Source organism: Cantharellus anzutake (genome assembly GCF_015039405.1).
Source record: "Cantharellus anzutake strain C23 chromosome Unknown EI90scaffold_8, whole genome shotgun sequence".
NCBI lineage: Eukaryota > Fungi > Basidiomycota > Agaricomycetes > Cantharellales > Hydnaceae > Cantharellus > Cantharellus anzutake.
This window is the reverse complement of record NW_024066958.1, coordinates 1,646,386-1,665,974: the sequence shown is the minus strand read 5'-3', so window position 1 is coordinate 1,665,974 and position 19,589 is coordinate 1,646,386. Positions and strand designations below refer to the sequence as shown.

Here is a 19,589-nt window from a genome sequence, read left to right as displayed (position 1 = left end):
TTGCGGAGGAATTACCGCAACTCCTCCGTGATCATCAATATGTCCCTGGATCCGCGGCACTAATGTGCGTGTGGTACTAGGCAACCTAGACCGATCCAATTGGCTATTCATGCAGCGGACGAAGATGGTTGTACCGACGAGAGAACAAGTATTGCGTGATGCCGTGTTTGGTATGCACAATGGATGTACACGCGCCCAATCGCCATGGCGCCGGGGTGCGAATAGGCCCATATTCCCTATACTACTGCATTTTCTGGGTGTGTTGGATATGACTGTACATTTAGTGTGAAATCTGGATTTACTCATTCTGTTGACCGCGGGGTCAAGCAGCCCTATTATTTGTCTTCTAATTCCTTGTTCCACAATTGCAAGTATGTTCCGTCCAAATTAGGGATGGCTTACCAAATGTGTCGTAAGCCACGCAGACGAGGCTCAGGAATTAGGAGCATCTGCAAGAGGCCGCTCAAACTGCGCTTGACTCATACATTGTTTTGCTGCCACCTTTGGCCGTCATGGAAATAGTATGGCTCTTGAATCCCCAGCTTAAGAGCACTGGATCGTTAGAGCGCTGCTACTTTATCTTCCTCCCACTACCTCCCTCTTTCAACGCGTGTCGACTGTGTGCTTAACGGAGCAGGTCCTCTGATACGGCTGCAACCTCATACCCCTCTTTTCACTTTCTTGACGCTCACATCGGCCTCTAGCCTTACTTGAATCATTCCTTCTAACCGTCCGTCAAATATAATTCCAAGAAGATGCCCGTAATGCAGAGAGCGCGCTCCTCAGCTCGCCGATCTCGCGTCCGTGGGAACGAAAATGTACCACCAACTACACGTCTTGGGCGCAAACGCTCGGGTCGCAAGCGTTCGAGCTCGTTCGCCGACTTACCTTACAACCAACAGCGTACCAATGTTTCACCATGTGTGAACAAGCAGTTTTACTGAGACAGACGAATAGGCAACCTGTACGTGGCATACTCCTCCCAGGAAGCCAGGGAGCGCGAAGAAGGCGGGTTTTGGTCACTGAACACTCGTATATATTGCTAATCATTGCTGAACAGTTTCTCGACCCACTTTCACGCGTCGTTCCTCATATATCACAATTGTAACTTCATTACCGAATGGTGCCATAAATCAGACGGACTTGGAGCTTGACTTCTCCGAAGCTGAGATAGAGCGGCTCATGAACATGGCCGAGCCAGCCCCTGCTTTAGAGCATGAGAATCACATTCAATGGCAGTGGGCCGGGCCCCGCATTCCTTGCTCTGAAGGGGGTGCAACATTCGAGTCTCGCGAGGACGGTTTATTAAAGGGGAACCCCTTTGAGGAGGCGTTCAATCCTTGGAGTAGGTAGGATGCTAATCCACCACGTAACAAGGCTAACGATATGCGCAGAAACAACGCTGGAGGATTTCACAAGGAGGTACACCGCACCACAAGGTAAATTTCAGGATCCAATTGTGTGACGGAATGAGCTACTTACCCCACTCTTGATCCCTGTACATTCCTTACCTTTTGCCCATTCAGCCTTCCAAACTGGTCAAGGAGCGTGTTCATCGCTCGAGGCAACCGAATCTGGTTCTGGTCAGCATATTTGTCTGAACCATTGCTTTTACCAACTCGTCTGGCTTCTAGCTACTCTACGCCTGAAGTCCGTGTCGTCTCGCTTGGATGCTAATGCGAGCACTCTTGAGCACGCACTGACCCGTCTTCAAGAGACATTATCTGCTGAGCGGGTACTTTCCTCCACGATGACTTCAGTATTCGATGACGACAGGGTGGCCCACGACTCGAGGGAGGGATCAGGCAAATTGTCCCCCACCTCGACATATGTTGACTCAGAGGATGAAATCATGGAGATCTTGGGACATCGCGCTGAAAAGCTGCCGTCGTCGGAGCATGTCCTAGCCAAGCTTTGCAGTACTGCAATAGAGACAGTCGCCTTAGTAAGAGAAATGTCGGAGAGTGTTGCGAAGTACGTGAGCCTTCCTTGCCCACTCTCGCAACTGTTCGCTGAGATGTACCACCTCAAAGACTAGACGACTCTCAATAAAAACGAGCACACCCAACACCTAACACCTTAACAGTCACAGTATATCTTGCTTATTATTGCTCACAAGCCGACATTGTGCGTGATTGATCCGCTCATCGCACTAGTGTAGCCTTATTCTTTCTGCCCCTCGTTCTCTGCCAACTATTCCGCACATAATGATACCTTCGTTTAATTCGGTTCAATCCAAAATATACTGTATCGGGCTCCGATTCTAGGGTTCCCGTTCTAGTCATTTGGCCCCATTCCTGTTGCTGTAATATTGATCATTGCCTGCCGTAACTATGGGCAGATGTTGTAGGCGAGAAATCAAGTACCTACGTGCGAGATGACATAATTACTGCAGAGAGCATTATTACGGGTGCGCAAAGGATCGCGGGACATATGCTATCAAGGAGGTTTCTTTGATTCTCGATAACGGCCTCGGACTACATCGAAGCTCAGTGTCTAGCTGATGCTGCTACATATCTGATGTTATAATCATGTTTGGATGGTTGCGTCATACTTGGAAGCAGACTTAGAAGTATATGTCGTCTTGACAGAACACCGAGATGAGAGCTGATGTGGACCTCGGTCACACATCCCTAACCGCCTGACAGAAAGCTTTGCCAGGTGCGACGAGCGTTGTCAGGAAGGGATACTGCGTTGCCGATTCAACTTCCACCTCCGATACTGAATCGGAAATGCCGTGAAGTGGTGGCCGAGCCGAGCCATTGGATTTAGCTTGTCTTTGATCCACGGGCATCGGCTTGCTCATCGTCCCGGGGTGCTGAACATTGATCAATGATCCCAGTGCTTCTTTGGCACCTCGAGGGCTGGTAGTACACAGAAGTTAAGGCTCAAGTCTCATCTATGCGGTGACTCAAAAATAGGAGTCATTAGAGCAAGGGTTCAGAGTCGCTAGTGCAACTTGTGGGAAAATTGTTCTTCGGGTGAACAATTTCGATGCGACAAACCCTGCTATTTCGAGAAAACGACCTCTATCCAGCTGTGTGCCACGTATCAGTTGTCGAACCCACTACACAAATAGCGCCGCACAGCGCCAATAGCAAGCAAAGTCAAGCATTTAGAGCAACAGTGCAACCAATTGTGATGTTAAAAACCAGAGGAATGAGTCTCTTAGGCTGAAGGTAGAAAAACAGTGGATCTTGATTGGCGCCAATAAAAATATCCCCCGTGATGAGAGTGGGATCCGAACCCACGCCCGCGAACGGACCAGAGATATAGGGATCCTTAATCTGGCGCCTTGGATTAACTCGACCATCTCACCCACAGCTAAGAGCCAGCTAGGGAGACACAACGCGACCCATATGACCCAAGCCTCTTGGTAGAATTAATTTTAGGTGGTGTGGACATTAAGACAAGAATTTATAATCGCCTCGTTCATTGCTTCAAGGCGGTTAATTCAGCTCGTGAGTCGCCTTTTGAGATCGAGTGACGTGACATTCAATTTCACGGTGTTTGTCCATGTGAGAAATTTCAAAGTCCTGGGCTGTGGGTTGGGGTCATTGGTTTGTGGCTGTGGCGACGAGAACCACTTGGTTCATGTCAGAGCTCCGTGCCGTTGCGTTCTCGGGCTCGAGCTATCGTTACTCTAATAGGAAGTATGGGTAGGGATCCCCATCCTCCCTCTGCGGTGTGAAAGCTTCGTTTCGTGGTCACACAAAGGCACTCGGGGCCATTGTTAAGGAGATAACTTGCGCGCCAACATAATATATAACGGAAGGATCAAATCGAGCCCATTGGACATGGGCTTACTTGAAATGGTGACTTCCCTGGCAACCACGAGGTGGCATCTGGGTGTCTGTCAATATAACATTCTTCCAGGCTGTCGAGATCATTGTATGGTCCCACAGCACTGACTGAACCGATGAGTGCTATACGGGGCTTTGATACTGGTGATAGTGATAAGGGTGCCTGGATGGTGAATGTAGTGGCATGTGTCGGTGAGGCCCATATATTGGTGGCACTCTGTGAGATGTCAACGAGGATGAGAGCTGGTGAGCCAGTCGAATAGCATGGAAGTACTCCATAAGTGCGAATGGTGCACCGGGCACTTCAGTAGCATTTGACGGCCTTATAGTGGCGAGTGTCCCGAGAGATTGAGACCCGACCAGTAGTCGAGCATTACGTGCTAACCATTTAGCACACTCATTAGTGACACACCCAGTTGCCGTGCGATGAGCACGAAGAGAAAAGTAGAAGCATATCACCTCAAGGGTTTCCCTGACAAGGCAGAAAGCCACCGACCACGTATAACGAGAGCCCGCCAGAGCATATGGCTCGCGTAATCTCGTAATTCTGATCGTTCAGAGCGAACAGGACAAAGGGGGCTCTGGGAAAAAACTTACCATAATTTCCCACGCCCACGTGGTAACCATCTCTCGGACCGTGCACGCGTGCGCTCGTTCCAAACGAAAATCTTAGCCAAAATGGTGAACACCAACTCGGTCTAGTCAAGTGGTTTTCCCTCACTATCGACAGAAAATTGGTGCGAGAGGCAACGCGAGTTCATTGTTGGACGATAGGTACCAGCCTCTATAGATGCTACTTCCATGGATACACATGAGAACCCTTAGTCTGCTACTTGGTCTTTTACCTTGTGTCCCTGTAAGAGTCTGGTTCGCTCCCCAAGTCGACTCATCACACCCTTCTTTCACTGCTTGCTTTCGATCGTTAACGTCGCTGACACGACATCTACTGTCTTAAACCTTTCGCTTGCTCAACTCCCTTACAAGTCTGACCTGGAACCAGCCAGACTCAGGGAATCAATTTCATAGCCGCGGGGGGGCATCTACTTCCAAAGTCACGTTGCGTTTCAATGGGCTAAATGAGCAGCCGGGCCTGCTGATGCTGCGCAATAGACGGCAGCACTTTCCAAGTGTGAGAACTGTCGGTGTCAAGTTGTCGGTGACGTCGCGGAGAATAACCCTGTGCGACACATGCGACACATACGCCGTTGATATTTCGTGACCAGGAGTGGTTTTGCATCCGCAATCGGACTTTGCCCCCGCATATGCAGCCCTCTCCTGGTCGAACCGTCGATTCCAGGCTATGAATTTTCAGAGGCAACAACAGTGACAACTGCCAGCCTACGGGCCTTGCCTTACTCAACAGAATGAAGCAAGTGGGTCTTGTTCACTTGCGGTTTGTTCTTAGTTCACTTTGCCACTTTTCCCTTCTGGCTGCTACTTCATGTGTTGTCTCCTGGGGGGGCACTTATTCCTAATCTTTATGGGCGTGCGGATATTGGACTTTGTCTTTCTCTGCGTCCACTAGGATGGTGCGGTAGGCGCGCAGGCCCAGTTGTCAACTGGTCTCTTTCCGTCATACACTACATATCCCGTTCAAGTACTTGGCTGAATTTGCCCCCTCCCACGCTCCCGAAGGGCTTGAATATAGCACTCTTAGATCTCATCTTATTCCGGCCACAGTGCAAGTTTGGCCAAGGCACACAGGGTAAACGGCTCCTCACTTTCGAAGGTGGATGACCTATTAACTCGTCTGCCCAAGTCTCGATAACTCGGTCAGAGTCCTTGAGCCTATCACGGTTCCAATTGACGGGCTGTACGCCTCTCGGTGGTGTGCGTGTAGTGGTCCATTTTTCTGGCCCCAACTGCGGCTCGATATAAAATTGCAGACTTGAATCCCACACTAGCGTTGACCGAAAGAAAAAAATTCTTCATCAGCACACATGTGCGGAAGCAAGCGACCCCATGCAAGGTTGCACCTCTGTGTTTACATAGAAAATCACCTTTCCACATACATCCATAACAATCCAACTTGACGAACTAATGGTCATCGGTGGGGGCGCTTTATCGCCTAGCAAGTTTCAACGGGAGGCATGCTGTGATGGGGAAGCCGTTAAAGAAGCCTAGCTAAGTAAGATCCTGGCAGTTGCATTTTTTGCGTTTCCCAATTCCCCCTTTCCAACATATTATGGATTACGATTAAGTCGCAAGTGGTGATTTGGCAATGGCGTACTCAGACAACCTGTCACCACTGGCAGAAGCCGATGGCGGTTTCGTATCATCTCCTGTTTGGCTTCTGGCCCCCAACCTCCCATCTCCATTCACATCCACATCCACATCCACTCCGCCTCCAAGCCCATCGCTATCATCATCATCAGCGCCACGTCCTCCTCGACCACTTCTTCCACTTCCTCCTCCACTTCCTCCTACTACTCCCATCTCAGGGAACAGTGCCAACACGACCGCTTCGAAGACCAACATGACTAGATGAGCATTACACTCCTTCGACCCACTTAATGGTTCTAGCATGTCTCTAATCGCTTCTTTATGCTTTCGTTGCGTCGTCCTCGTCGCCGGTGATGGTGGACCAAGTAGGTAAGGTCGTAGTGAACCTATTGCTCAAAAAATTGACTTCCCATGGGGACAGAGACATAACAACGTAAGCACGTACTCGGAATCATCTCGAGGATCTTATCCTCCAAAGCGTCCTTCATCAATAATTGTTGTTCAAGTGACGGATCCTCAGGTGAAGGACCAGGCCAACCTCCTTCGAGGGGGAAAAGAGTCTTTTTCGAGAGTTGAACGAGTTGAACGATTCGGGGTGGGGTGAGTAGGTTGGTTTTGAGTGTGTAAAGGAGAAGTCTGACGTTGGGGGGGTGGGGGGGAAAAGTTAGATAATTCTTTTGGCGGGGAATCGGCAGCCAACCCCGCAAGGGGGCGGAAAGGAGCTTACTTGTTAAAGAAAGATTTAAAATAGATCGTAATGGCTTTGATAAAGATCAGCAAAGCAGTACTTGCGGTCCTTTCTCTCATCTTGAACACTTGAGCGGTTAGCTCGACGATAGGTTGAACGATGTCGATATCGGTGTCGTCATTCCCAGTAGTAATAATTCCCCTGGATGGTGACGATGACGACGACGACGATTCCTCTTCCCATTCTACTGCCTTGCGGTCTGCTTCAAAGTTCATATTACCCTTATTGAGCCTTCTGCCGCCGCCATTGTTGTCTTCCGTCGTTGAAGATGGGGATGGTAAAGTGTTGATGGTATATATCAAGGTAAATGTGGTTTGGAAGAAAGAAATGATGGTTAGACAGGTGGTTGAGATGGATTGGATGCAGGTGAGAAGGGAGATGAGGATGTTGTGCGGGAGGAGGATGGAGGATATGGATGTGGAGTTTGAGGTTGATTCCGATTCGAGTGGCGGAGGGGGTGGCGGGGAGTGTGGCTAATGTAGCACGAAATGCATCAATTAGGTGAGCGCGCGAGTAGGCACCAAGGGGATATATGTTACTTACTTGTATTGGTAAAGGAACGCCTAAGAAGGACAAGGCAATAGAATGTAAGAACCAAGGTTGTGATAAAGTAGGCAAGACAGCTGATCCAAGGAGGGGTTTGACCAAGATTTCTCGAATGATGGACCTTTCGAGATCGCTTTGGTAGTCATCTGGGGGTAGAGTCGCTTTGAGAATGTGATCGATGATTTGACGAAGGTAGGTATCGTTGAAGGAACCGAACTCGTCTACTCCGAGATGAGGCTGTGTTGAGTGGAAGATATGAGCGAGGTCATTGGTACTTGTGCTGTTGCTCCGAGTCGTCGATCCTTGTAGAGGACTGGGCGCATAGTAACTCGTAGAAAGTTTAGAAAGAGCTGAACGATAATCTTTGTAATGCTGTATGAGTAGAATGGGTAAAGTATGAAAGAAGAGATTTGGAAGGTTTGCGACGTCGAGGAGACGTTGTTCGAGGGCTTGTAAGATGTGGGTGATGGTGAGGTTTATTTCAGGTAAGAAAGATTTGTCTCTTGGTGAGATGTAAGTGTGCCACCATAAAGAGGAGATGTATGCGCGTAAAGAGAGAGCGATGAGGTCGTAGAGTTCGTTGTTGAGTTGTGAAATGACCTCTTGGTAATTGGATGGGTTCGAGAGGAGGATAGGGGGAAGAGGAATAGATGGATTGGAAGGATGGAGAAGACGCTGTGCGAGGGGTATATTGGATTTGTTAGTGTTAGAAGCAGTTGCGGTGCTGTGGATGGAATGATGAGAGGAGTGGGCGACGGCATGTGAAAGGCCCTGCATGGTGTTGAACCCGGATTGCCAACAGGAGAGGTCGTGTTCTGTTTTCTTGTATTTTACATTGTAATACGTCAAAGGTCGTCAGGAGAGTTGAATTAGGTCCTGTTGACTCGGCAAAGAGCCGCTAAGTGGGGGGCTGTGCCCTAACTCGGATATGGAAGGGGAAATGACTTGACAGGATGGGCAATTCCCGAATGGAATGACGTAAATAGACGGGTCAGGTGCCAAAAATAGTAAATTTGAGGGTAACAACCAATCACCATTTTTCGCGATAATACTCATTTCCCTAAATGGAAACGCTTGGCTCCAACAAAATAAAATTGGGAAATATCGGAATGGTGATTTATTTGCTCATTGACCCTTCCGTCAATGATACCAGTTGGGTCAAAGTCCAACCTCAACCTCAACCAACCACCTCCTCATCGCATCTCTCGACGTTCCGTCGTTGCACTTCTCTCTGCATATACTCACGTAAGCATTCCCACGTGTTCACTGTTATCTTTATCCAATCTCCATTAATGTGGGCGCCTCCAAATTGATATGTAATAGGTTGCTTGTCCAACCCCCCCTCACTTCTCCCAACGTTCATTTGGCTGATCATCAGCTTTTTTTTTGTTTTTTCCTTTTTTCCACTTAATATTCCCTCTTTCCATTTTATCTCTTCCTAGCTCGCTTCCGTTCCTCTCTTCTGTCCTCCCCACCATCAACCACGTCCCAACCCCCTAATGTCTACCACGCGTTCACCGAGGACGACAACGAGAAACAGCGCTCCGGCTCCCGGCTCCTCATCGCCTCGAACGCAGCAGTTTCCACCTGCATCTTCCTCCGGTCATGCCAGATCTTCTCATCACCCGATATCATCAATATCCCAAGCTTCATCATCCCGCCCTCCGACGACGACGACGGCGACGACTACGCAACCCATCTCATCTTCCACTGTTTCTTATCCTAGCAAAACACAAGAGGGTGGCGGCGGTAGAGGAAGTAGAAGTAGGCGAATATCGACCACCTCGCAGACCCGGACTCCAGCTCCAACCGTCTCAATTCCCAGCGGTGGTGGGAGACACAGCAGTAAAACTCCGATCATCGCTGCAGTCGCTGTCGTTTCCTCTCTCGTCTTCATAGCAATACTTTGGCGCATCATTTCTGTTTGGCTTTCACGTCGAGGTCCTCCTCGACGGAGAAAGACACAGTGGAGTATATTCCGGAGAAAAGGTGATACGGGTGCTGCTACTGCTACGACGACTGGTACGACTTCTAATGACGGCGACGAAGACTCACCTGGTCTCCCTTCTATGAGAGATCTCTTTGTTGGCGCGCCTGGTGGGCGTCTGTCGTCTAGTCCGAGTGCAAGTCGAACGAGTTACGTGGATGAGAGACATTATCCGAGTGCTTCATTGCCAACTCCTATACCAGCATCACTTCAACCACTACCGCATCAAGTATCCCGCCATTCGAGAATGTACTCCAACAGTTCCTTAAACGCCGTGGTTGGTGTTGGTGGGGCAAATCCATTCGAACCGCCGGAGATGTTGGAGAAACGGGACTATTCAACGCATTACTTTCCTTCGCCTCTGTTTGGAAGACAGAGCGCTACCGGTGGTGGTGGTGGAGAGCGAGGATTTATTGCAACACCGCCGTCCCCAAACGCTCCCACTGCTGATGGTTCCCCAGCATCATCTTCACCTAGTCCATACTACGATGAAAGGAGCCCTCATATCGTCACAGCTACTCCATTGCTGCCTCCAATGCCTTTCGCTGCCAATTCAGGTAGTAACAGTAGCGCCGGCAATAGTTCGACGTCTGTTCTTCACGAAAATCCCGCCTTCAGCTCTGGCATTCCCATTCCTGGCACCCAAGTCGGACCTGTTCCTTACATCGTTCCCACTCCTGATCATCCACTAGTGATAGCAAGTGCGGTAGGGGTAGCGCCCGGTGGCAGTTCGATAGAGTTATCACGAGATGGAGGAAGACTTCGCGGACAAGCTTCGCTGAATTCTTTACCCCCTTTACCATCTTCTCATTCACCAACGCCCACGACGTCCTCAGCATCAGTTCCAACTCCTCCCCCTGCTCCTCTTCCTCCGTCATCATCACTTCTATCACCGTCATCACCTGTATCCGACACTACAACATTCACACTCACACCCCAAAACTTTCACAGCGACGATCACAGCAATAATAACGATGCTGGCAACAACAACAACGACCATTTTTCCATTAATGAAGAGGCTGCCGTGTCAGAATTCGCTCGTCAACTTTATGAACGAAGAGATCTTCCGTCGTCATCTCCTCAGCAATATCAAACGCTACTGTACCAAAGCCACCAACAACATCATCGACGGCATTCTCTTTCGCGAACTCGGACGGCAGTACACCCTCAACCTTCTTCAGCCGCAGCATCTACACACGTGCCGCCTGGACCAATTGGGCCAGCGCCAGCGCCAACGACGCCGATAGCTGAAGCCACTAGTGCTAGTGCTAAACCGGCGTCTCTTCGGCGTAAAGCTTCTTCCACATCCGTCAATCCATCTTCCTCGACGACGTCCCCTCTGGCTAACATCACTCCCATCAACACTCAACCGACCTATCCCGATACGAATGCGAGTGCGAACCTGTATTCGAACAGCGGGCCGGGTGCGGATATGAACGTGGGCGTGGGCGTGGGCATGAACGTGAATGCGAACGGAAGTCCACGGAGACGGGAGGCTAGTGCGACTGTGGGATCGCGGCGCGAGAGTCCTCGGTTGAATGGGTATTCTACTCGCTCCTCTGTGCATGGAGGAACACCGAGCGGAAGCGGTGGAAGTAGCGGCGGCGGTGGAGGAGGTAGCGCCCCTAGTCGAGTTCCTAGTACGACTTGGAGGGGTGCACCGCATTTGCCGCATATCAGACCTCAGGTTGAAATTGTTCTGCCTAGACCTTTGGCTGGTGGCTCGAATGGAGTTGGGCAGGCGGTGCAACAACAAGGAGCGGGAGGACAAGGCCAAGGACAGCAATATGGGAGTTGGGGTGTGAGCGTGTCGGGTCGTCGAACGTCTATGCATGGGACTGGTGTTGGGATTGGTACTGGGTATAACGTGAGTGGTGTTGGTGGTAGTGTTGAAGGTGAAGGTGATGTGGGAGGTAGTGGTGGTAATCTTGGTGATCGTGCGTCGCCAGTTCCGGTTCCCTCACCTCGTCGTCGTGCCCGAATGGGGTCAGTGAAAGAGGGATCGTCAAGTCCTCTTGTTCAACAGCGGCAAAGTCCTACTAGACCTTCGTTCCCTCCTGCCAGTCCCTCTTACCATCATCAAGTTCAAGTCCAACATCCTCAACCGCAATATTATCATCAACAACAATACCAGCAGCAGCAAGTGCCCGTAAGTGGTGGTTATGCTCCCGAGGCACAACAACAACAGACTGTTCAAGGTGGTCCCTATCCCGATCCTGATCACAATAATTTTGGTCCAACTGTACGACAAAGTGGGTGGAGTGGACCTGAAACTGGATTTGGTATTCCTCCACCGCCGCCGCTTACTGACAGACTCGGAGCCGGCGATGTTGAAGAACGGGAATGGAGGCACGATTCTTTACAATTGCCTTATTTACAAGGGGGGAATGACAGTCAAGCAGAACAAGGGACTGGCGAAAGAGGTGGTGGTGGCGGTCATAGACGAACGGGGTCTAAGGGATCTACTCAGTCTCAATCGGGTTCGATTCGCTATTTGAATCTTGGAGGTCCGACTACGTCTCGTTCGACGAGTCCGCCAAGTCCACCGAGTCCTACCAGTCCGTGGTTCCCTGGGGCTGCACAACAGTATGGTCCAGGTGGGACTGCTGGCCATGCTGGTAGTGGTAGTGGAGGCTCGAGGAGGCGTAGTTTAGAGGTCGGTGGCAGTGGAGGGATCGCGGGGATTGTGAAGTTGGGAAGGAGAAGCTTGGATGAGAGTGGGGCGGGGACGGGGGAAGGGGAGAGGGGGAGTTGGGGTGATGAAAATGGTGGATGGAGGGGGTCGACCAGTACCGGTTAGTCTGGTTCTCACTTATTTTTTTCTTGTTCTTTGCTTGGGTTTCATGGACTCTGGGCGCTTTGGCACTTGGCGTACGTTTGGCATTTTTCTACTCGGGTGGTTTTGGATAACTTTCCTTCCCGCCATTCCCCACTTCCTTTTCTTTCTTCATTACGAATGGGACTTGATGACTGACATTTTTGATTGATTCTATGACTCTCGATGACGCACGCATTTCTCTGATCTGTGCAAACAACATGAACGGGGAACCAAAAAAAAAAACGGGGGTTTTTCTCACACTCTGGTGTTTACGTTATGACAACAAAGCGCCCTCGGCATGGCGAAGGAGTGCAGGAAGTACGACCCTTCTCGATTCAGGTCCGGTTGCTGACAGCACAGGAATGATGGGAGGCGGTGGGACAATAAGGACGGAATTGGAAGGATCGTCGGAGATGATGGCTATGCCCATTGAGGAGCCTGTCAGAATACCTGACGAGCGGCAAGAGCGCTAAACATTGGCGCGCTTGCTGCCTAGGGGTCCCTTACATGTATGGCTCTTTGCCAAAACTTCGTTCGAACGTTCTTCTCTCTCTCTCTCTCATATTATCGTCCGTCGCCAAGCATTGTTGTCAACCTTGCTGCTTGCATGATCTAGATCAACGGGGATTTACGTTTGTTTTTGCATCGCCTCCCTGGCAGAGCGGCGCGCGCGGTTTTTTGGCTTGGCTTGGCGTCCATCATTGGTAATTCCGTTCCTCGTTCTTTTCTGAATTGAACGCACAGGAATGTGATAAACGATCTCCGCAGCATCATTCACAAATGTACCTCCTCCCACGCTTCAAGTTGGCGATTGAACGCCTCGCGCTCGTTGTATTTGAACGATTCCGAATTCACTACATAGGGCTTCTGCACCCATATTCCGCTGCTGCTCTTTCCCCCCCCCCCTTCTCCCCCTCAACCTCGCGCTGTTGGGGTCCCTGTGTGCAATCCCCTCCAAATGCATCACTTTCGTTCGGAGTCGAATTCTCCCCAACCGGTTTTAGAACGAATGCCGGTTATACATAAAAGGCCGGCCCATCGCGAGAATTTACAACTTTTTTTTTCTTTTTCTTTCCAACCACGCTCATTCTATTGGCTCTCAGGGATAGGGCTGAGATTGCGCACAAAGTCCACGGCCTGGATGATGGCTGTGGCTGTGCATTTTTTTATTGTGGCTGCAAATCAATCAAGTCAAATTCATTATGTAACTCTGTATTAGGTAAGTTCGGCTCCTTCCAGGTTGGAATGAATGCTTATCTTCGCCTTTTCCTTTTCCTCGTTAGGGACCTAATTGGCACGTTCCAAAAAGCCGTTTTTGCTATAAAGAGATGAGTCTTGTGGTACGACTTGAACAGCTTGGGGTTGTGGTGATGTTGGTGGGCTTTCTTAGTACATTTTTCGGGCGGGTCGCAGATGGTGGCTCATCTGTCGATCATCTTTCTCGTCATTCCTTTCATTCCCAAGGTTGGCTGCGTTTTTTTGTCCGGACGCTTCGACTTCTCTCTTGCGAGCTTCTTCGTATGTTTGTTGTTCGTCTCTGATTGCCATGCATGCATTGTACTGCGTGTGTGGATGTTGACTAATGTCTTCTTTTTTCATCAAAGCCGCAGCAAGTGCATGTGTATAATGAATGCATGCATTGAATAATACGATCCGTGTAGTGACTGGGACGCATTCCTTTCTTTGGTGTACATACACCTCGTGGTCAAGTTGCCCTCGTTGGCGCGATCTTGATCTTGAGATCCGGGGAATGAGCATCTTGCTATTGGATCTGTCACAAAAAAGCTTCGACCCTAGTTTCAAAGAGAACGCCGCGCCAGATTCCTTTCTTCCCGCCCTCCCCCCCCCCTCTTCGTATTAATGTCACCTTGTTCCCTAGTGGAAACGTCAGGACTATAAGCATGCATGCTCCTCGAAACCGCGCATGCAACGTTCCGTATACATATATAATCGCGCCCCTGTTGAATTCCTTTCCTATCCAAGTAAACGTGCACTTTCTAAAAGCGTGTGTGTGTGTGTGTGTGTGTGTGTGTGTGCACCCATTTCACGGTTAGCGGCCAGGGGGAAGCGACAGCCACAAAATTTGATTTTTTTTTTTACCGCTGATCCTTATACGTAACGCTTACCTTATCTCTCTTTGATCTTGTACTTTTTCTAAAGTGTACAAACAGCCATTGGGTGCAAAAATTCTTATCTTCTTTTCATGTTGAATCGTCCTTGTTCGAAGTTCCTCCCGATGGCAAATTAAGTGAGCTACCGGGGGGGGGGGGTGGCGCAGCCACCCGAATCAGTCGGCGCTTTGAGCAGACGGACTAGCCTTTTGCCTCGACACTGATGGGCATGAAATGACTATTGAAACATCATCCTGACCGGCGCCACAGCGGGCTGACAACCGACGTTTCGAAGCGATGAGTTTGATCCTGGAACTGAGCAGATGGGGTGGGGGAATGCAATTAATTCGGAAAAACAGGGAGATCATGTTCTAGCTGTCTAGTGGGCATCGCAACCGAGGCTGAAAAGTTTTTTTATTTGATAGAGTTGTCACAGTTCATTTCAAAGTTTGGTGTGTTAGTCCAAATCCTGCGATTTTGGGATCTAAACCAATGGATCGAGGGCGTGAAAGGCCCCCGTCAGGAGTTCAGATGATGAGGACTTCAATAGTGTCTTCCATATTCCAGCTCTGTGGCCAGAACGTAATGAAGAATACTGAGATTAGATTCAAATAAATCAATTATGCAGATTGACTTACACCCATGAGTAATATCCTCTCTGCGTCTATCATGGGCGACAACTGCTCTCGAATTGTTTTACCACTCGTGACATGGCGGTACGGAAGTCCACTAACGACCCCATGCAGTACCGTTCGTTCGAGGTGACATACCATCCGACCCGAAATCCTGTGATCCTTCGAGATCCTCGATGGCTTACTGGAATGTGATTCCGAGAGCCTCTCATCACCATCACCTGGACGCCCACTCATGTCTGCGTTCCCGGTTCGTTTATCGGAAAAAGTTGGCATAGCCAACTCGCTCAAACCATCCCATGGACACGGCAATTCGCTCCTCCCAGCGAGGGACCCAGCGCTGACAGAATAAGGGTTAAAATCTAGCAACTGAAGACGGTAGCGAGAGGCTAGAAATTCGCCCCCCTTTGTTTTGATCCACGTTTGGTACTCGAGTGTGCGAAAGATATATCGGTTCATGAAAATGCAGCACATCCACAGTCTCTCGGTTGAGATCTGCAATAAGCGCGCAGAACGGCATCCCCAGTCATCCCAAGAGACATGGACAGGAAGGGCGTGGGCACGGGAATCATCATCTGATGTCTCCTTACTCGTCCAAGCATCATGCTCGAACCGTTTGGTCATGCGATAGATATCGGAAAAAGCAACAAACATTTTGTAATCATCTGGGGAACGCCCAGAGCCTAAAGTAAGTGTGACAACAGCCACTCTGAAATCGTCTTGTCTAGGACGGACGAATGGCCCATTAGTGGGCCAGGCTTGTTTCGGCGGATTGGGAGAATTCGGGGCTGGACCCGGTGAAATGGAGGACGGAGAGGATGCATTTGGAACGGATCCGTCTGTCTGTGGGGATAAGATCTCGTATTCTGGCGCTTCAAAAACGGGATTGGGTTCGCAACGCAACAGAGTGCGGCCATGATAAGTCGACGAGGATAACTGAGGCAATTGGAAGGTTGCGACATGCTGAGATGGAAGGCATGGTCTGGTTGGGAGTCCTTCGTAATAGCAGGGTCTAAATGCATAAACTTCTAGCGAGGCAGCGGATCCTTCGCTCCGGGAAAAGATGAAATGTCGTGGTGATAAGAAATCTATCCTAAGATCTAACAATTCCTACATATTAAGTGTTAGTGTACGAAACGAAGAATTCAAGCAATATATATATATATACATACACATTGGCATATCCCTGTTTTCCAGTTCCAAATCCAAAAGCCCCCATTCGCAACGTGAAGGTTCCGCATCATGACGCCAATAAAGTCACCGAATATGCTGACTTGATATGCACATGGGCCGTCAGGTATGGAGCGAGTGCTAAGCGTCTCGAACCGGGCCATCGGGTGTGGAGCATTATCAAACATTTTTCTCAGTCTGATAACCTCTATATCAGGTAGCCCAACAGGTCCAGGTTCCCAACAAACGTACACAGCCAAGTTCTGCTCTGGGTCGATATTGAACTCTCGAAATTCAAAACCCAGATAAATCAGACATGCATTCATTTCGGCAGCACCTAAACCTGAAGAACGGGAGGAGTCTGAGACTCTCGGAAGGGGCTGAAGCCATAAACAATCAGGGTATTCCAAAATGGATGCGTGGTTCAAGCCACGCGCGAAGAATCCATGCTGTAATTCGTATACAGTTTCCACTGATCGGCCGATCGGGATGAAACACGGGGGAAAGCGCCATTTCAGATTTGCCCAACCAGCCTCACGCCTGCGCAGTCTGGCAAGTTTCACTGCAACAGTGAACGAACTAGAATCTGAGATATAGCGGAAGGTTCAGTAGTGGAGACAGTGGGTTATTATGCGAAAAAACCTTCGTCGTACCGGTAGCAGTAGGAGTGATAGTCGTAGTGCCAGCAAGGAGGCTGGTTTCACGTTCAATGTGATATTGAAGAATTAAAGACTCCTCGATAACACGTAGAAACAGTTTGGTTGTCTATAAGCGTTAGAGGGCACTCATATTAGTTCGATGGCTAGCATCCCTTGAGCCCTACACTTAGGGGAATGGAGTCGACCAAAATGATTTGCAACTACTTGCCTGTTTACACCTCATCAAATCAGCCAGAGAAAGGTATTGAAACACATTGACTAAAATCTCCACTGGGAAGGCCATAGGGGCGAGCCGCGGTTCATCATGGTAGCTACTAGTGAAGTGGGCCTGAACGGACATCAGGTCTGAAATGTCGTTCGACCACGTGTTGTCAAGGATTTACTAAAATATTTCAAACCCGAAGTGTTGTCTCAACGATGTCCATTCAGGTCACTACTGGCTACCATAATGAGCCGCGGCTCTCTACAGCCTTACCAGTGGAGATTTTAGCCAATATTTTTCAATACCTTCCGTTACGCGATGTGATCAGGTGTAAACGGGTAAGTAGATTGTTTGGTCGACTCCATTCCCCTTCGGTCATCCTACGTGCAGAGTTCAAGAGATGTTAGCCATTGGACTAATATGAATCCGTGTTAACGCTTATAGACGACCAAACTGTTTCTACAAGTTATCGAGGAGTCGTTAGTTCTCCAATACCACATTGAACGTGAAATCAGCCTCCTTGCTGGCACTACCAGTATTACTCCTGCTAGCACTAGTGCGGTAAAGTTTTTGCGGACACCCCTATCGATCCTTCATTTGATGCAAATCTCAGACTCGAGTTCCTGTTGCAGAAAAACTTGCCAGACTTCGCAGGCGTGAGGCCGGTTGGGCAAATCTGAAATGGCACTCTCAAACATCCAGCCAATCAGGCCTTGGCCAGCTGTATACAAATTACGGCATGGATTCCTCGCGTGCGGCCAGGGCAGGTACTTCGCTAATTGTTTATGGCTTCAGCCTCTCCCGAGAGTCTCAGACCGACCTTCGGTTCATGGGGTCGTGAGCCACCATCTGCATTCGATTCCACCAGTCCTGGCCGTTCTGAAGAATTCACAGATGGTGATACCGAAATAGATCCACCTCAACTGCCTATTCTGATTCATCTCGGTTTTGAATTTCGAGTGTTCGATATCGACCCAGAGCAGAATTTGGCTGTGTACATTTGTAGGGGCCCTGAATGTGGTATTATCAGACTAAGACAAATGTTCGATAATGCCCCGCACCCGATGGCCCGGTTCGAGGCCCTTAACACTCCCTTCCAACCTAATGACGGTTCATATCAAGTCAGCATATTCGGTGACTTTATCGGCGTCATGGAGTGCTCCTTCACTCCGGATGGGGGCTTTTGGATTTGGAACTGGAAGACAGGGATATGCCAGTGTGTATGTGTATTTTTGCTTGAATCCTTCGCTCCCAGTTCCAAGTTACACTAATTCTTACAAACGCAGGAACTGTTAAATGTCGGGATGAAGTCTTTTCTTTTCTTATCACCACAGCATTTCATCTTTTCCAGATGCGAAAGGTCCACCACCTCGCTGGAAGTTTATGCATTTAGACCCTGTTTCTACGAAGGACTCCCTACCAAACCTTGCCTTCCATCTCAGCATGTGGCGACTTTTCAATTGCCTCAGTTGTTCTGGGGAGCTGATGGTGCTTCGTTGCACTGCGAGCCTAATCCTATCTTCGAAGCTCCAGAATACGAAATCTTATCCACGGAAGAAACACAGACAGATAGTTCCGTTCCAAATGCATCCTTCCCACCTATTTCACCAGGTCCAGCCACTCATTCCTCCAATCCACCGAAACAAGCCTGGCCCACCAATGGACCATTTGTCCGTCCTAGACAGGATGATTTCAGAGTGGCCATTGTCACGCTTAGAGCAGGGCTCAGTACTCACCACATGGTTACAAGATATTCATTGCTCTTTCCGATATCTATCGCATGACCAAACGTTTCGAGCATGATGCTCGGACAAGTAAGGAGGCCGCCGATAATTCTTGTGCCGCCGCTGTCCCCACGCTTCCTGTCCATGTCTCATGGAATGACTGGGGGTGCCGTTCTGCGCGCCTGATGAAGATCCTCGAACCAAGCAACCATGGGCATGCTACTTCATGAACCGATATATCTTTACCACGCTCGAGCACCAACCAGAGCATTGCGTCCGTCTCCACTTGCTAGATTTCAACCCTTATTCTGTCGGCGCTGGATCACTTGCCGGAAGGAGCGAATATGTGGACGATTGGCTGATGAAGATCTGTCCGATAAAAGTACTGGGAGCGCAGACATGAATGGCTGTCCAGGCAGCGGCGATAAGAAGCTCTTGGCATCACACTCCAGTAAGCCATCAAGGGTCTCGAAGGATCACAGGATTTCAGGCCGGATGATATCTCACCTCGAACGAACCGTACTATTAAATGACTGCCGCTTTGTCCGTAGAGTCGTTAGTGGACTCCCGTATCGCCATGTCATGAGTGGCGAAACATTCCAGGCTGCTCGTTGCCCATGATAGATGCAGAGAGGATATTAATCTCGGATGTGAGTCAGTTTATTTGAGGGTCTAATACCTGTGTTCTTGATTACGTTCTGGCCACAGGACACGAAAAATACTATCCAAATTCTCATCATCTAAAGTCCTTTCATGTCCTCAATCATTGTTAGACGAATACACCCCAAATCACTGGATTGGAACATGGCATTTTTTATATCCAGTGAAAAAAATCACGACTAACGTTGTCGAATGCAAGGCTTCTCATCCTTGGTTGCGCCTGCCCCAATAGACTGCCAGATCATATTTGCCTCGCCTTTCCCATCGATTCTGGTAGCTATACCACCCTGCAGACTGGCGGCTCAC

General features: G+C 49.4%; 7 protein-coding genes and 1 non-coding gene across 8 annotated transcripts; 2 read left to right on the top strand and 6 right to left on the bottom strand.

Moving 5' to 3' along the window:
• Window positions 1-919: 919 nt before the first annotated feature.
• On the top strand, window positions 920-2,038 carry EI90DRAFT_3013560 (uncharacterized protein; the record flags this gene model as incomplete). The annotated part of the gene is made up of 6 exons (XM_039056676.1): window positions 920-964; window positions 987-1,032; window positions 1,061-1,345; window positions 1,395-1,439; window positions 1,527-1,583; window positions 1,635-2,038. 6 exons carry the CDS (start codon window positions 920-922, stop codon window positions 2,036-2,038), a joined length of 882 nt encoding a protein of 293 aa, XP_038920565.1.
• Window positions 2,039-3,226: 1,188 nt separating this feature from the next.
• On the bottom strand, window positions 3,227-3,319 carry EI90DRAFT_t61. The gene has a single exon. It is a non-coding gene; the product is annotated as a tRNA-Leu (tRNA).
• A 433-nt stretch (window positions 3,320-3,752) lies between these two features.
• Window positions 3,753-4,384, bottom strand: EI90DRAFT_3252650 (uncharacterized protein). The gene has a single exon (XM_039066584.1). It carries the CDS (start codon window positions 4,080-4,082, stop codon window positions 3,927-3,929), a length of 156 nt encoding a protein of 51 aa, XP_038920564.1. The 5' UTR covers window positions 4,083-4,384; the 3' UTR covers window positions 3,753-3,926.
• A 1,615-nt stretch (window positions 4,385-5,999) lies between these two features.
• EI90DRAFT_3118704 (uncharacterized protein) lies at window positions 6,000-8,097 on the bottom strand (the record flags this gene model as incomplete). Its single annotated transcript, XM_039063132.1, has 4 exons — window positions 6,000-6,412; window positions 6,472-6,662; window positions 6,754-7,247; window positions 7,318-8,097. 4 exons carry the CDS (start codon window positions 8,095-8,097, stop codon window positions 6,000-6,002), a joined length of 1,878 nt encoding a protein of 625 aa, XP_038920563.1.
• A 3,127-nt stretch (window positions 8,098-11,224) lies between these two features.
• Window positions 11,225-11,747, bottom strand: EI90DRAFT_3042443 (uncharacterized protein; the record flags this gene model as incomplete). Its single annotated transcript, XM_039059187.1, has 2 exons — window positions 11,225-11,664; window positions 11,686-11,747. 2 exons carry the CDS (start codon window positions 11,745-11,747, stop codon window positions 11,313-11,315), a joined length of 414 nt encoding a protein of 137 aa, XP_038920562.1. The 3' UTR covers window positions 11,225-11,312.
• A 1,332-nt stretch (window positions 11,748-13,079) lies between these two features.
• Window positions 13,080-13,958, bottom strand: EI90DRAFT_3042438 (uncharacterized protein). The gene is made up of 2 exons (XM_039059186.1): window positions 13,409-13,958; window positions 13,080-13,344 (listed from the first exon to the last, which is right to left on the bottom strand). Exon 1 carries the CDS (start codon window positions 13,881-13,883, stop codon window positions 13,512-13,514), a length of 372 nt encoding a protein of 123 aa, XP_038920561.1. The 5' UTR covers window positions 13,884-13,958; the 3' UTR covers window positions 13,080-13,344; window positions 13,409-13,511.
• A 762-nt stretch (window positions 13,959-14,720) lies between these two features.
• EI90DRAFT_3252644 (uncharacterized protein) lies at window positions 14,721-16,859 on the bottom strand (the record flags this gene model as incomplete). The annotated part of the gene is made up of 5 exons (XM_039066583.1): window positions 16,041-16,859; window positions 15,054-15,978; window positions 15,007-15,022; window positions 14,875-14,965; window positions 14,721-14,831 (listed from the first exon to the last, which is right to left on the bottom strand). The coding sequence occupies exons 1-5, from the start codon at window positions 16,362-16,364 to the stop codon at window positions 14,721-14,723; spliced, it is 1,467 nt and encodes a 488-aa protein (XP_038920560.1). The 5' UTR covers window positions 16,365-16,859.
• Window positions 16,860-17,495: 636 nt separating this feature from the next.
• EI90DRAFT_2570724 (uncharacterized protein) lies at window positions 17,496-18,801 on the top strand. The gene is made up of 2 exons (XM_039053257.1): window positions 17,496-18,119; window positions 18,186-18,801. The coding sequence occupies exons 1-2, from the start codon at window positions 17,685-17,687 to the stop codon at window positions 18,681-18,683; spliced, it is 933 nt and encodes a 310-aa protein (XP_038920559.1). The 5' UTR covers window positions 17,496-17,684; the 3' UTR covers window positions 18,684-18,801.
• The last annotated feature ends 788 nt before the right edge of the window (window positions 18,802-19,589 follow it).